We start from the raw sequence: 17,411 nt of genomic DNA on the forward strand, positions 1-17,411 counted from the left end.
CCGACAATCAGCGCTAAACCTGACAACCACAGGGTGGGGGTGATTCAGATATACAGAATAGAATATTTTCAAGATCTTGGTGTGTCTCCATACAGACTGCCTATTAACTGCAAGGAAAAAAAATAGTAATCACACAGTGGGAGGGGGGTCGGAAATCGAGCACCATCTCAATCAGTTGATCAAAATTAACATTACCAATGGGGAGAGATGGGTACTATGTGGATGCCCTAAGAAGACACAAACCACTGATGCAGTGGTCCAGCCAGGAAAGTGTGACCCCTTAATCTAACCATAAGGAAACATCAAATTAGCCAAAAAAAGGAATATTCTGCATAAAAAATAAAGAGAGGAGGGATAATATTCCAAGTTTCCTAAAAGAAAAACTAAGACTTTGGATACATTCCATATCAAAGGATCAAAGACATGCTGACAACAAAATACAACACCTGATGCTAGAATGAAAAAGAAAAAAGATGGTATAAAGGACATTCGTGAGTCAACTAACAAAAATGGAATACCAACACTAAAGTACTATATGAATATGTTTACTAACAATGAAAACTATACTGTGGTTATGCAAGAGAATATACTTATCATCAAGAAATATATATTGAAGTGTTTGAGAGGTAAAGGGATATAATGGATGCAACTTACTTTCAAACGGTACAGAAAGAAAAATACTGTTTATATAAAACATAATGGGAAAGTAAGTGATAAAGCAAATAATGCCAAATTTTAACAAGTCTACTCTGGGTCAGGGATATGTAGGTTTTCTTTCTCTTATTTTTATAACTGTAACATTTCCGTAAGTTCGGTATTATTTCCTGCCAAGTTCAGAACGTTGGGGAGGCACTTAGGATGATTAGGATAGGAAAGAAAGGAATGGGTAGTATGTCGGGGGTAGCACGTATACAGAGACAGTGGAGGAACGGAGCTGAGACGCACCAAGGCTGATTCAACAACTCAGGAAATTACTCCTCCTCTTAGAAACCGCTTGACCTTGATTCTATTTGCTCCCCATGTGCTGCGTTGCTCCCGTCAGTTTAGGGTACAGCAGCTGGCTGGCAGCTCCTAACGCTGAGAGAGGCAGTGCTGACAGGAATGGGCAGGGGGCCCCGGGGTTAGTGCTTGAGTGTGAGACCTATGAGATTCATACAGTGCCTAAGTCTGGGCAAGTCACTTGATCTCTGTGCATTAATCTCAGGAAGATTTTGTAGAGTATCTCAATGTCAGTAGCTGTAGAGAGTTAAATTAGACCTTAGAGTCCACAGCTAGTACGTGACATGTCTTCTATTCAACAAATGGGAGCTCCTGTGTCATCACTGCTTACAGAGCTTCAGAGGAGTTTCTGACAGGGAAAGACCACTACAGTGAGAAATTCCAACTGCACATAATTTATTCCTACACAATCTGAACATAGTAAATTTAGTCAGGTGAACCTAACTGTGAATACTCCATAAGCATAGGCAAGATGGAAGAAAAATGGGTTGAAGCGGGAAAATGTTGTCAAACTCAGGTGAAATAACCCTGGACTTTCACACAAAGTTAACTATGAGGACATCCAATCGCACATCCTAGGCGTACAAAACCCAGGGAACAGCCTCAGCAGTCACGCTCTAGGCCACTGATACTTAGTCACTTTTCTTATTTTCAAACTTCACACATGAACCTCCACAAGCCAAAGATAAGGCACGGTAACTATTTTTTATGTAAGTATATAACCGCCAATTTTAAAAGATGAATACTTTTTAAAATTGTGTCACTTCAGCCTTTCTTCCTCAAGTGCTTTCCCGTTTTTTTAATTCAAGTACAGTAAGAAATTTCCTATATAAAGAAACTGTAAAGCTTTACAACATTTCTATAATGAATGGTATGCTCCCCTCAGTGGTTACTTATGGGAAAAAACCCCACAGAATTCTAAAAAACATAATAAAAATAAAAACAGAGCCCACAAAATTCTTTCAGCATTATCTTTGGAAGTAGCAAAAATGTCAAATACTGACTATTATACAAATATGTGGTTGTCTCTTATTCAGTGATCAATAAAAAATTATTCTATTTAATCTTTTAGCAAAAATAATACTATGACCTTGACTAATATAAACAAGTAACATCTCTACATTAGTTTAAAACAATTAAATAAAAATACCTGTTCCAACAAATGGGTCAAATACAATATCATTTTTTTTCACTTTTCCATGGTTGGCCATGATGAATGATAAACCAGCATCCATGCTTGTATTTCCAATAAAGTGTCTCTTTTTGACACTGTATGACTCAATAAGCTCTCTCTGCCCATCTGCAATCTAGATCAGAGATATTTTTCAATAAGTATAAATCTATAAAACGGATCTAAAATAACTATTCACATTAAACCCATAGTATCTTGATGACAATAACTTCTTTCCACTTAACCATTGCTTTATATAAAAATGTGACTGAGGCAGTTACGGACATACACGTTGTATTTCTTAGTGTGTTCCCATTTACTTCTGCTTTTCAAAGCAAATATGAATTGAATTTGAATGCAATTATTCCAGGAGCTGGTAGGGAGCTCTAGCCACCTCTTTTATTCTCCTAAATAGCAATATCTTATAGCATAAGCCACAGATTCCACTTGCCCATTCAGTGCCTCAGGGAAGTGGGCAGAACTGCTTTGCAGTGATTTTCATTTAAGAATGGAAACCTCAATCACAGAGCTCCACCAATGAGGTTCCTGCTGTCACAGCACTCTGCCTCGTCTCTGCTTTTATTTAAAAAGCAGTTCATCTTTCCAACAAGTTTTGGGTTAAGGTTTCCAGGTACACAACCTCCTACCTAGGCCCCACACCTTATAACACCTTATAATAATCCTCTCGCATTTCATCAGAATCTCAGGGAAAAAAACACACACACACAACCACATATTTTCCACTGATTTTATTTCACACAGTAGTTCTGACTCTTCAGCTCCTTTCAAGTTTTACATGGAGTCCAATTCAAAGGACTAACATTTAGGTTTTAAAGAAAAACTAAAATAGGTAAAAAGATCACTTGCTTACCCATCTACCAAAATAAATATTATGTGGATTTTCAGGGATGTGGTTTGGGTCCAAACCATAATCCTCCAAAATAGAGAATATATGTTGTGGCTTCTTTAAATTTACTTTCCCTTCAAATGGCAGAAATTCAAGTGCCTAAAAAATAAAAATAACTCTAAATAATATAAATATCTCAGAGGAAAAATAGTGCTTATATAATAATTCCTATCTTGTAAGTCTGGTTATCAGCATTAAATAAGACAAAACATGAAAAGTGCTTAGTATACAATGGGGTACAAAAGCACTTAGTAGACACTGGGGATTCTCATCTATCAACGGCGACTATTTTACATTAATCTCATAGGTCCTCTCAGCTTTGCTTTTGCATGCGTGCTCACTCGTGTCCAGCTCTTTGCGACCACAGGTTTTGGTTTTTGCTAAATTCACTTACATCTATCCGTTTGACTTTTTCTTCTTGTGTCAATGTTTTATTAAATGTGTGAATCTTTATTTTATATGTAGAACCTGAATGCAGAAATGGAACCTAAAATAAAAGCAGACAAATCCTCTGAGTTTTGTACACAGTACACATGTAGATAGTACAGTATCTGCAGATCTGCTTATATAAAACCACATTTGCTACGTACCATCTTCTCTGCAGGGTAGTTTTTAAGAGAACTGTACAGCTCCTCTGGACACTTCCCATGACCCCACAGTTCAAATATAGACCTAGGAAATAAATGATTGGCACTGACCTCAGTAAAAGAAGAGTTAGTTCATACAGCAATATATAACAATTCTTTCATTGGTTCTTTATGCTCGCTCCACCGAAACAATTACTGCCGATGTTTCTAAGCTATTAAATGAGAAATACGTATCTAGAAAACAAATATAGCTTAAGTCTAAATTACAAACACATGTTGAACTTTACACAGAAGAAGAATTTATAAGTCAAGATCTTTTTTGAAGTCTTCACCATTATCATTTCATTTTTTTTTTAACTATAACACAAATGATGCCATAAAAATCACTTCTTTTAATGAAACAGTTATAAAGCACAGGAAATTCAATCTTTCCTAATGTCTTCTACATAAAAGGAAAAATGACTGGATAAAAATGTTACCATTAATATCTAGCCATATTTGATAACACTTAGTAATTGTTACTTTTAAATATGAAATCTTACTATGAAAAAAACCTCAAGCTTATATCTATTTTAAGGAATAAAAAAGATTAAGCAAAATTGTATTGCAATCAATGAAACCACTTTTAGGATCAGTTGTAATGAAACTTGATCTATATATTACAGTTTTGTACATCTAAAATCAACCACTTCATGATTAGAAAAAATGCTGCTCTCAGGACTGCAAATATTATCTTTTGAAAATTAATTCCTCCTTTCCCTTGTACTCAATTTATAGAAACAGGGCCTCTACAATTATACTGCTCTTACTTAGCTAAGTAAGAGCTAACACTTAATATAACTCAAAGTACCAGGGACTGTTTTAAGGCCGTTTAATATTAACTCAGGTATTCCTCATAGGAATCCTGAGGTAGCTGCCAGGATCATCATCCATTTAACCAGTGAGGAAACTGGGGCACAAGAAGATTAAATGACTCTCTCAAGTCATACAGCAATTTGTAAGGTAGGATTCAAACCCCAATCCATCTGACTCCAGAATCCATACGTCACTTCTCTATGCAAAAAGACAAGAACTCCAGGCCATTCAGGAAAGGCACAGACAATGCCACAATTCATAATTATCCCTAATGAACTATTATACAGTAATAATGAAGGAACTTATGCTGGAGTAACAACCCAGATTCAGTAAAAATAATACTCCATGTCCTCTTTCAGAAAGAATTTATATAACATAGTAAATTTATACGTAAACGGAAAAATAAAAATATTCAATATATAACATCATAAGCTTCCATTATAACCGGCACACTGGAGTAACACCTTTTATGATTTAGATTTTCACAGTAAACTGTTCCCATATATATGACTGCACTATTATGATTCCTGTTTTAGAGATTAGAAAACTTATATGGATTGCTACATTTCCCATGGGTGCTATATAAATAAGCATGGGTGTCAACTTATTAATATCAGTATGTTTGAAAATATTTCACTGATTACAGCAATAATAATGAAACCTTTCTGACAAATAATGCTTTAAGAAACTGTCCTTTGAAGGAAGGAGGGTTAGAACTGGGACATGTACACAGGGAGCACCAATCATTTCTGTAATGGGTGGTTTTTTTTTTTAATTGTGGCAAATTACCCCGAAATGTTGAGATTTAACAAGGTAGGTACCTAGGCATTTGTTATATTTTTCATTCTGTAATATGCTAAGAAAACAGTGCAGGTTAAAAATAAGTCAAACAAAATCAACTTTCAATCCCTATTCTACCACAAAAAAATCTGAATCTAATTAGTTTTGAATACACACTTCTAATGTCTGTTATTCAAGAATAATTAATGCTACAATTAGGACGGTGAATTTTATCCTCTAAAAATGAATTCCCCTTTACCTGTTAATTATAGAAAGAAGGCCTCCACAGTGATACTACTTTTACTTAGTTATCACTTAAGGTATAACCTCAGCTATGCAAAATATACACAGACTAAAAAGCGAAGTCAAGTGGGCCTTAGGGAGCATCACTATGATGAACAAAGCTAGTGGAGGTGACAGAATTCCAGCTGAGCTATTTCAAATCCTAAAAGATGATGCTGTGAAAGTGCCGCACTCAATGGGCCAGCAAATTTGGAAAACTCAACACTGACCAAAGTACTGAAAAAGGTCAGTTTTCATTCCAATTCAAAGAAAGGCAACGCCAAAGAATGTTCAAAGTACCGCACAACTGTACTCATGTCACGTGCTAGCAAAGTAATGCTCAAAATTCTCCAAGCTAGGCTTCAACAGTATGTGAACTGAGAACTTCCAGATGTTCAAGCTGGATTTAGAAAAGGCAGAGGAACTAAAGATCAAACTGCCAACATCTGCTGGAGCAACAAAAAAGCAAGAGAGTACCAGAAAAACATCTACTTCTGCTTCACTGGCTATGCTAAAGCCTTTGACTGTGTGGATCACAACTGTAGGAAATTCTTCAAGAGACAGGAATACCGGACCACCTTACCTGCCTCCTGAGAAATCTGTATGCAGGTAAAGAAGGAACAGTTAGAACCAGACATGAAAGAAGACTGGTTCAAAACTGGGAAAGGAGTACGTCAAGGCTGTATACTGTCACCCTGCTTATTTAGCTTATACGCAGAGTACATCATGAGAAAAGCCAGGCTGGATGAAGCCGAAGCTGGAATCAAGATTGCTGGGGAAAATATCAATAACCTCAGATATGCTGATGACACCACCCTTATGGCAGAAAGTGAAGAGGAACTAAAAAATAAAAAGCCTCTTAATGAAGTGAACGAGGAGAGTGAAAAAGCTGTCTTAAAACTCAAAAAACTAAGATCATGGTATCCAGTCCCATCACTTCATGGCAAATAGATGGTGAAACAATGGAAACAGTGAGACACTATCTTTTCTTGGGCTTCATTATCACTGTAGATGGTGACTGCAGCCACGAAATTAAAAGACGCTTACTCCTTGGAAGAAAAGCTATGACCAGCCTAGACAGCATACTGAAAAGCAAAGACATTACTTTGCCAACAAAGGTCCATATAGTCAAAGCTACGTTTTTTCCAGTAGTCAAGTATGGATGTGAGAGTTGGACTATAAAAAAAGCTAAGCACCAAAGAATTGATGCTTTTGAACTGTAGTGTTGGAAAAGACTTGAGAGTCCCTTGGACTGCAAGGAGATTCAACCAGTCCATCCTAAAAGAAATCAGTCCTGAATATTCATCAGTCCTGAAGGACTGATGCTGAAGCTCCAATATTTTGGCCACCTGACGCGAAGAACTGACTCTCTAGAAAGGACCCTGATGCTGGGAAAGACTGAAGGCAGGAGGAGAAGGGGACGACAGAGGATGAGATGGTTGGATGGCATCACTGACTCAGTGCACTTGAGTCTGAGCAACCTCTGAGAGTTGGTGATGGACAGGGTGGCCTGGCGTGCTACAGTGCATGGGGTCACAGTCAGACACAACTGAGCAACTGAACTGAACTGAAAAAGCGACCAGGGATATTATTTCATAATGTTACACAAGTATTACACAACTATTTACTGTACCATTACTCAAATGCATTCATCAAAGATATGAGCTATGAAGGAAGCATATAAATCTGGTTCTCAATAAGCTATTTTAAGCCTATAAGATTTATCCTTGGAATTCAAAGATCTCTCAGAGTCATTAATTTAAATATGCTAACATACAGTGATAATTATTCAAATGACTTGTTTTTTAGTTCTGTTTCCATTTTCTGGTCATTTTTATTGACTAAGTGAAACTCATTAACAAGCTTCAATTTATGAGATTAGACTTAGCATTGCAGCTGGTTTTCAATTGTTGTTGTTAACTCACCAAGTCGTGTCCTACTCTTTGGGACCCCATGGACTGCAGCACGCCAGGCTTTGCTGTCCACGTCCTGGAGTTTGCTCAAACTCGTGTCCATTGACTTGGTGATGCCATCCAACCACCTCATCCTCTATTGCCCCCTTCTTCTCCTGCCCTCAATTATATGGGGGCTGTAATCTACTCAATAATAAAGCGATAAATACTGCTAACCATATTAACAAAACTAGATATATGTAAATTCTTATTTGCATTGCATTATTAAATATAATTTCCAAGCAAAAAGAAGGAAGTTCTCAGAAATCTGTCAAAATGTTCGGGGGGTTGGAGGGGAGTGTTAAAAAAAAAATAAAGCAAGGACAGCATAAGTTTTTCAATTTTAAAATGCTAGTTGAAAATGCAGTTTAATTTCCAAACGCAAAGACAGAGTTTTCCAACAATGAAACAAGAAGAAAGAACAGATACTAATGATGAAAGCCAGAAAACACTCAGGCAAGATAAATAAGAATGACATCATTATATTAATTCACATGAAGATATTATAATCAGAACTACACTAACAAATAAAACAGTAAAACATATTTTATGGTAGGTTTCATTTTTTGTCATCTTATACTTCACCAATCTGTTCATCTAATTAAAAACCATCTATAAGAAAAACACTTTTAGGCTTTCAATACTTTGGCTATAATTAAATGTGGCATTTTCCCTATGTAATAACATAGCATTTACATCTTAAACCATATGCTTGCTTAATATAGAAGTTTAAAAAAATTATTCTAAAGCACATGTTTCTGCATTTCATCATCTGAGATTCTCTCATCCAGTTTCAGTAGGTAACTCTCCTCTGTTCTCTTACCACCATCCAGTGGCAAAAACACGTAACTACAAGCTAAACTGGGCTCCTCACAACAATCAACCCCTTCTGCTTTCTGCCAACATAGCAAAAAGAACAGAGTAGTTATGAGAAGTCCAGCTTACACTCATGCAGGAGAACATAGTAAGTTTTTCTTACTTGGCACACACTGTCCGTTTCATTAAGTTTCTGGCAATATCCTCAGAGGGAATGCTAAGAATCCAAAAAGGAGACTGAAAGAAATAATAATATGCAACTTACTTCTAAGTGGTTTTATGACCTTATTTAAGAAGTCAGTAAGAAGAAATTCTTATTTGCTACTTTTACGTGAGAATATCTAAGCTGACACTAACCAAAATAAAAACTGCTCCAATAGTGGAAAAAAAATTAATTAACAGGTAACCTGTCAGGACAATACAGTAAAAATCAGAATACTTTTAAAAATGATCACATAAATGAAAACATTTTTTATTGCAAATTTAAGGTTATTTAAACTGAAGATTAATTTCATGTTTGCTCATATGTATTATGACCAAGAATTAATGCACATTTTACCCTTAAGTATAATCTCAGAATCTTTTTTATTGTTGCTAATATTTTCTTATAATACAGCTATTTTGTTTTGAATTACTAAGTAATACATGTCTGAATCATCTCTCTTTTTTTTTTTTTCTAGCTAGCTTTGGCCACCTAAGAGGGTGGGGTCGCTGCAAAAACTATGATAAAAATTATATAGAGTATATTATTCAATTATCATTTATTATTTTATCCAAGGAAAAAAGTTCCAAGTATATCAGGGGCTTTTAATACCCAAGATTATAGGCATCTTTGTGCTCCACCCAGATAACCACTTGCCAGAATGCAGCAATATGCAGCAGGACCCCAACCTCAGTTCATCACCCTCACCCAATTATATCCACACACTCTCTCTTTTCCTCCTCCATCAATAACTGAAGTTCACTTCCCTGATGGCTCAGAAGGTAAAGTGTCTGCCTACAATGCGGGAGACCCAGATTTGATCTCTAGGTGGAGAAGATCCTCTGGAGAAGGAAATGGCAACCCACTCCAGTACTCTTGCCTGGAAAATCCCATGGGAGGACCCCGGTAGGCTACAGTCCATGGGGTCGCAAAGAGTCGGACACAACTGAACGACTTCACTTCACTTCACTTCAGGTGTAAAAGTCCAACACCAGAGGACTTTCAATTTAAGTTCTCTCACTTTTTATGAGAAGTCCTCCCTGCCAGACCCAGTCTTGATTCTAATTTTTATACTATCCTACAAAAAAATTCAAAATAACCCAAACAGGGAAAAGACAGTAACCTTAGTATTATTTTTATTAGGAAAAATTTTAAAGCAAGCTGAATGAAGTGAAATCATTAGATAAATTATGGTTGAGTTAATTGATGGATAAATATACAGCCCTTTAGTAATGAATGCTAAGCAGAGGTATGTGACTGACTATATTAATGCAATCAAATGAAAAAGAGATATAGAAGTTCACTGCTAGTATTACAACGAAGGGGGAAAAACATATCAGAAGACCAGAAGGCAGTATCGCCAAATTATAAGTCATATCAAAGAAGAATTGTGAATGAATTTTTTTTTTCTATTTTTCAAACTTCCCCAATACACTGATAAACTGTCAAACCCAAATATATGGCTCATAAATTCACAATTTCACACATACATAATTAATTTCAAATTATAAAATGAGTACCAAAGTAAGTCTGAAAGCCAGTTAAACTCTAATTATACCTCATCAACAGAAGACAGTCCTCTTTTCAATAAAGGGACAGACAAAAATTATGGTACACTACCGAAGTAAAATTTAAAAACTAACGAAGTGAAAGTTGGAGATAAATCTAACTTTCCAAAACAAAAATTTTCCCAAAATATCCTTTTTATTCAACTGCCCTTAAAAACAGACACAAGTAACTATAAAAATATAAATTTAAGATTTCTAAGGATACTATATATATAGGTCTAATAAAAAATATAAATTCAGCTTACCTTTCCATAAGTTTCCTGACTACTGGTGAACTGACCTCCAAAAAGTGAAAGCAAAGACTTTATCTCCTATATTGAAAATATTAGAGAATACATCTTAACACATGGAACTTAGAAGTATAATAAAACACAGTTGTTAACACAATTTTTAAAAAAAGAGAGAGAGGGGGTTGATTATCTACCTAAAGGGCTTAAATGTCAATACCAGACAAACTATAACTCTGGGTTCTGAAAATATTTTATAGTCACAACCATGGGAAGCAATTTTTGAGAAATTTTAGAAAAAAAAAAGTTGTCAAAAGATTTTGGGAAAATGCCCTGATTTCTGAAAAGGAAAAAGCAGATTGCAAAAATGATATCTGACAATGGATCAATAAAAATAAAACCATTAGATGATTTGAGGATGTTCAGAAAGGAAATAACATGTTTGTAATGAGGTTTAGGACTGTTACTTCTTCCCTTTAAATATTAATTTCATAAACATTTTTCTCCTTGGCATTAGGATTACAAATTTTTCAGTAGGAAACAATATACTTTATGTTGAACACTTAGGTAAAATTTTATCAGTTTAAAACAAGGCTAAATACTCATTTTCATAAATATCCGGCTTTTTCCAAATTTTAGATTGTTTCTTTAAGATAGAGATGCAATAACCTAGATGTCTATCAGCAGACGAATGGACAAGAAAGCTGTGGTACATATACACAATGGAGTACTACTCAGCCATTAAAAAGAATACATTTGAATCAGTTCTAATGAGGTGGATGAAACTGGAGCCAATTATACAGAGTGAAGTAAGCCAGAAAGAAAAACACCAATACAGTATACTAACACATATATATGGAATTTAGAAAGATGGAAATGATGACCCTGTATGCAAGACAGCAAAAGAGACACAGATGTATAGAACAGACTTTTGGACTCTGAAGGAGAGGGAGAGGGTGGGATGATGTGGGAGAACGGCACTGAAACATGTATAATATCATGTAAGAAATGAATCGCTAGTCTAGGTTCGATACAGGATACAGGATGCTTGGGGCTGGTGCACGGGGATGACCCAGAGAGGTGGTATGGGGAGGGAGGTGGGAGAGGGGTTCAGGGTTGGGAACTCATGTACACCTGTGGTGGATTCACGTCAATGTATGGCAAAACCAATACAGTATTGTAATGTAAAAAAATAAAATTTAAAAAAAAAAAGACAGAGATGCAATAAACAATGATATTATACCCAGAGATGTGGAAAGTTGTATGACGTCTTAAAGTGCATATGGGCAAAATACTTTCTCGAAGAACTGTTCTGCGTTATAAGGTGAGAGTACCAATTTGTCTTCACTGCTGTTCAACTGGATGCTGTACTGTTTTTAACTCATTAAATATATGAAAAATAGCACTTGTTGTTTTAATTTTTTGATTACTTGGATAGAAAATTATTTTTAATGTCTGTTTACAAGCTGTATTTGGAACTATTCTTTCTCTAGAAAATAAAATCATTAGTTATGTATTAATTTATGATTAACGAAGACCAATAATAGAATTTTACCAAATGTCAGAAGAGAATACTTTACAGACTAAGTCTGCTGTCCTGTCCAGTTAATTAGATGAATAAACATATGTTGAATTACAAAAAAAGAAAAGTGATTATTAGAGACCATAACTATAGATTAATTGAATAAGTACAAGCCAGGCTTCAGCAATACGTGAATCATGAACTTCCAGATGTTCAAGCTGGTTTTAGAAAAGGCAGAGGAACCAGAGATAAAATTGCCAACATCCGCTGGATCATCGAAATAGCAAGAAAGTTCCAGAAAAACATCTATTTCTGCTTTATTGACTATGCCAAAGCCTCTGACTGTGTGGATCACAATAAACTGTGACCAACCTAGATAGCATATTCAAAAGCAGAGACATTACTTTGCTAACAAAGGTCCGTCTAGTCAAGGCTATGGTTTTTCCAGCGGTCATGTATGCATGCTAGAGTTGGACTGTGAAGAAAGCTGAGCGCTGAAGAATTGATGCTTTTGAACTGTGGTGTTGGGGAAGACTCTTGAGAGTCCCTTGGACTGCAAGGAGATCCAACCAGTCCATTCTAAAGGAGATCAGTCCTGGGCGTTCTTTGGAAGGAATGACGCCAAAGCTGAAATCCAGTACTTTGGCCACCTCGTGCGAAGAGTTGACTCATTGGAAAAAGACTCTGATGCTGGGAGCGATTGGGGGCAAGAGGAAAAGGGGACGACAGAGGATGAGATGGCTGGATGGCATCACTGACTCGATGGCCGTGAGTCTGAGTGAACTCCGGGAGTTGGTGATGGACAGAGAGGCCTGGCGTGCTGCGATTCATGCGGTCACAAAGAGTCGGACACAACTGAGCGACTGAATTGAACTGATGGTACTTTTTATCCTTTCTGGATAAAATTACAGAACTAGAATGAGAATACAACAGCTACTTTAAAAACATCAAGTATGCAAAGTTGAAATCTGTTCAGATAGTGCATATGGCCTATGAAGCAAATACTTTGTATTGGTAAACACAAGATGAGGATACAAACTTTCTAATTCATACTGCTAACAAATTTTATCTTCCTCAAATAACATAAAGCAGTTAGACTCCCACTCCGCTGGGTAGGTCTTACACAGGATGAAAGCTAATGAGAGGGTGCCTACAATCCCCTTTCCTCTCAGGCAGGGGAAGGAAGAATTAACATCGAGCCCACCATGAGCCCTGGTCACCCTGGGAGAAAGTATAGCCAGCTAGGAAAGCCCTCCACCTCAAGACCAAGAAGAATGGGAGGCTTGCCCAACTAGTGCTTTGTCTTTTTCTCCTTTTGTCTGTGCAACAAATCTTTTTTTTTAATCCCAGGTACTAGAAGGTGCTGCATTCACTTGAATCCTATGGACAGAGTAAGAACCAGCACAGACTATCAGGTCCAATAGTTATTTTGCAACACAGGTGACACAAATTTAAACAGGAGGCATCATTCAACCTTGGAGGCGGGCCACAATCTGGTTTCCAGTTCTTCCAAATAAGCAGCTATGTGATTTTATACAAGAATCTTAACTCCCTCGACTCCCGGTTCCCTCATCAATAAAAAAGGAATCAGCTACCTCAAAAGGTTAAGGAGATCTGTAGTGAAAAGAGCAAAGAACCTAGGCTGTAACTGAAGGAATCAAGATAGTGATCACCACAACACTGTCCTTGAAGCTCAGTGAGTCAAGAAAGCAAGCAAGACTGACAATTATACTACTTAAAAGAAAAATGAAGTTATAGATTAAGTTTCTTGGCGAAGAATGATTATTGTTCACTCCTTATTAAAGCATATTATGAATATGAATTCATACATTCTTAACATACTTTCAAAATATGAAAGTTTGCTGCTCTTGGAATACAGCTAGAAATGAGCAACAGGTTAAAGCACAAAGGTTCTAAGCGTTTAAAAAAAAAAGGTGAGGATTATTCGAAATTTTATGGCATAGGATTAGCACCATTACCCAAAATCTAAGAGATGACTTAAAAGTCAGAGTAAATGTGATAATCCATGTTTCGAACTGAAAAGCAAAACATGTATTAAAACTACCACATCAATCTACTTGGAAAAAGCAAAACAAAATTTTTATTCATCACATGGCAAATTTACTTTTCAGTTGAGAATCTTTTTACATCAGGAACAAAGAATTTAGACACTGGATACAAAAATATGGCATGATCTAGGGCATACCTGATGCATTAATTCACACGAGCTTTGCAGTTCTTTTAGCCACTCACTTTCTCATCCATTTAGTTTGCTTCAGAACCAGCAGTAAAATCCAGGTGTCTGAACTTTACTTTTAGTACAGTAAGGCAGCTGCCAACTAAAACTGGCCTGATTAACTGCACAGAGGCAAAACCAGAACCATATTTGCACTCTTAATCTTTTACTTTAAATCACATAGGCAGCTACTCATTACAGCTTTCCTGTCTAGCAGTTCTAACAATGTGTGCGTGTACACACACACGCATGCACACTCAGTCAAATTCAACTCTTTGCCACCGCATGTACTGTAGCCCGCCAGGCTCCTCTGTCCATAGAATTGTTCAGGCAAGAATACTTGAGTCGGTAGCCACTGCCTTCTCCAGGGGATCTTTGCCCTCCAGGGATCAAACTCACATCTCTTGTGCCTCCTGCATTGGCAGGCAGGTTCTTTACCACGGTGCCATCTGGGAAGCCCTCTAACATAGTAGATGGGTCCAAAAGCGTCCTTTTGATTGCCTTCCCCAAAGAGATCCTATTTCACTCAATTCAATATTTATTAAATGACTAATATATGCAAGGCACTGAGCTGTATAAAGATATATCGAGCTGTGTAAAGACCCTGAGGGAGCTAGGGTCTAGTAGAACTAACATTTAACCTAGTAACTGAAATGTGAGGTGTAGAACAGTGAATGCCCTTAAAGAAGCAAAGAAAAAAAAAAGACAAAACACCATAATAATACACTAGAGTACAAAGGAAGAAAAGATTGCTTCAGTTTTAGAAGAAAACTGTCAATGGAAACTCACTTCAAGCCCTGAAACACAAGGAGAATCTATACAGAAAAAGAACTTTCAGTGATGGCAATTCAATTCAAATCTAATTCAGGTTAACTCAGATTAAGCCTCCTGTTGAGAAGAATTAAAAAAAAAAAAAATGAATGAAGGCATGAGAGATTACAAGAATTACCAAATCAAGATCCAGGACAGGACAGAAATCTCAAGGTATAGTCACTCTTTCCCTGGGAAATAAATCAAATCCAAGACTAGTGGTGAAGGTGCACAGCTTAACGGAGCCAGAAGAACAAAAAAGAGCACAGGGCCAACAATGGGAACGAAAGAAACTTTGATAAAACCACTCAGTTCAGACTGGAATCCCCCAGAGCTATGCATATTATCAAGCTCGTGCAAATCAGAGCAGAGACAGAACTCAAGGCCTGAAAATGAGTTCAAGCGATCCTGGAGTGTTAATGCTCCTATCTTCAAGAGCATTTGCATCATCATCCCAGCATTCATTTCTTTTTTTAAATAAATTTTCAAATATATCTGGCATGTATTTTAAAAACACCCAGCACACATATGAAAAAGAAGCAAGAGAAACAATACATGAAAGAAACTGACCCACAGGAACCCTTTTATCAATTACATATTTTAACATAACAGTGCTTTCTATATTGAAGAGGATAAAAGACAAAATTAAGAACTTGGGCAGAGGATTAAAAAAAAAGAAATTGCACATCTGAAAAAGAATCAAGTAAAAAAAAATCATGAAATCTAAAATAAACGAGTATGTGGGCAAATCTAAATGAACACTGACTATATAAAATCAATAGTCTGAAGAGTGGTGCAGGAAAGATGCAAACAAGATGGTGGGAATGACAGGGAAGGGTGTCTGGCTGTGCTGTCGGTGGCCAGAGGCGGTGGGAGGGCACAGAAGACAATCGTGCAGTGGCAGGCTTTAAACGCCAGACCAGAGTTTCAGCCTCAGGGCAATGGAGACAGAAAAGACGACTGAGCTTTGGGAAGATGCAACTGGCATAAAGGAAAGATACTAAGAAGAACTTAAGAACAAAGAAACAGGTAAAACATCAGCAACTACTAGGGATGCTATTTCTAAGGTTGCAGCCTAACCACTCCATTCTCCCCGCATTACCTGCCTATAGGCACTCACCCTCCTTGGTTTCCTGCTAGTTTCCACCCTGGTGGATTAGAATCCTAGAGGATTCTAAGTGGTATCCCTTCTCTGGTACTCCAGAGTTATCTTTTTAAAACACAAATGACTGCTAGTCACTTCATGATTTAAAAAGGAAAAATGTTTGTTACTTCTTGGCTTAAAAAGGAAGTTAAAAAAAAAAAAGCCAGTGGTTCTCCATAATCTAAAATAAAATCCAAATTACTTCCAACAGTTTCAAAACACTGCAGAATCTGGATTCTAGCCACCTCTCTAGCCTCACTGTCCGCTGCTTCATCCTCCTTCCCCATACAACCCACACCCAAACCACCATAAACCACCACCCCTCTGGGCCTCTACACTTGCTTTCTCAGGGAAGGGGGCTCTTGAGTCCTCTTCATCCCCAGAGTATCTTCCTTATCAATTAAGATCTAATTAGAATATTACTTCCTCCATGAGACTCTATGCCCTTGCACCTCATCTTACCAGTGCACCTGCTCAGCAACACATTAGTCCTGCATCAACGCAGCAGTCTTCTCGGAAACTCATTAAGGCCAGTGGACTGAACACAACTGAAGAGAATCACGGAATCCTGGCACAATTACAAATATGTGCTCTTCACCCCAGCTGAGTTTTCCACATCACTCTATCACCCGAGTTCCTCTCTACTCAATTGTTTAGCTCATCAGCTCCCTCTTTGCTCTCAATGATTATTTCAAAGTTTTCTCAATTTCTCCGTTCAACTGCTTGGTCCTCTATCTTTCAAGAAAGTACCTTGACTCATTCATTACCTAGAAATTAGCCCTTCAAGCAACTACCCACACCTGCCCTAAGTCTCCTCTGCCCAAGCTCCCTCCTATGGAAAGGCCAACACCTCCAGTTGTGTCCTTATACCCACTTTCCCCTTCCCTCCAGCCTTCAAACACACCAATTTCTCCAACAGGGAAAGGGATTCTCCCTCAACCCTAGGTCTCCCTCAAACTGTTAACCAATCTCTTACTTTCCATTCTTGTGTTAAGTGCAGTCTAACTCTGCTTTCTCATTTTCTAGTGATCACTAAACCAAGTAATCTATTTCTCCCCTAAAACTATACAACCACTCTAGAAAAACCCTAAAGCTTTATCCTCTTGATTTCTTTGGTCTCATATTAAAAAACAGAGACATTAATTCGCTGACAAAGGTCCATACAGTCAAAGCTATGGTTTTTCCAGTAGTCATTTATGGATGTGAGAGTTGGACCACAAAGGCTAAGCGCTGAAGAATTAATGCTTTCGAACTGTGGTGCTGGAGAAGACTCGAGAGTCCCCTGGACTGCAAGAAGAGCAAACCAGTCAATCCTAACAGAAATCAACCCTGAATACACTGGAAGGACTGATG

At 37.2% G+C, this 17,411-nt stretch overlaps 1 protein-coding gene across 3 annotated transcripts in view; it reads right to left on the minus strand.

Annotated features, from left to right (window-relative positions):
* The window catches only part of TRMT11 (tRNA methyltransferase 11 homolog), a 281,391-nt gene that overhangs the window by 261,151 nt on the left and 2,829 nt on the right, over positions 1-17,411 (minus strand). For 2 of the 3 annotated variants that reach the window (XM_052645825.1, XM_052645824.1), the window contains exons 2-7: positions 10,365-10,430; positions 8,513-8,586; positions 3,668-3,749; positions 3,472-3,564; positions 3,042-3,176; positions 2,150-2,306 (exon numbers count right to left, since the gene is read on the minus strand). In XM_052645825.1, coding sequence (XP_052501785.1) covers positions 2,150-2,306; positions 3,042-3,176; positions 3,472-3,564; positions 3,668-3,749; positions 8,513-8,586; positions 10,365-10,430 — 607 coding nt within the window. Of the gene's footprint in view, positions 1-2,149; positions 2,307-3,041; positions 3,177-3,471; positions 3,565-3,667; positions 3,750-8,512; positions 8,587-10,364; positions 10,431-17,411 lie in introns of those variants that run through there. The other variant, XM_052645826.1, reaches the window with a different exon arrangement.

Source organism: Budorcas taxicolor, chromosome 9, assembly GCF_023091745.1.
Source record: "Budorcas taxicolor isolate Tak-1 chromosome 9, Takin1.1, whole genome shotgun sequence".
Taxonomy (NCBI): Eukaryota; Metazoa; Chordata; class Mammalia; order Artiodactyla; family Bovidae; genus Budorcas; species Budorcas taxicolor.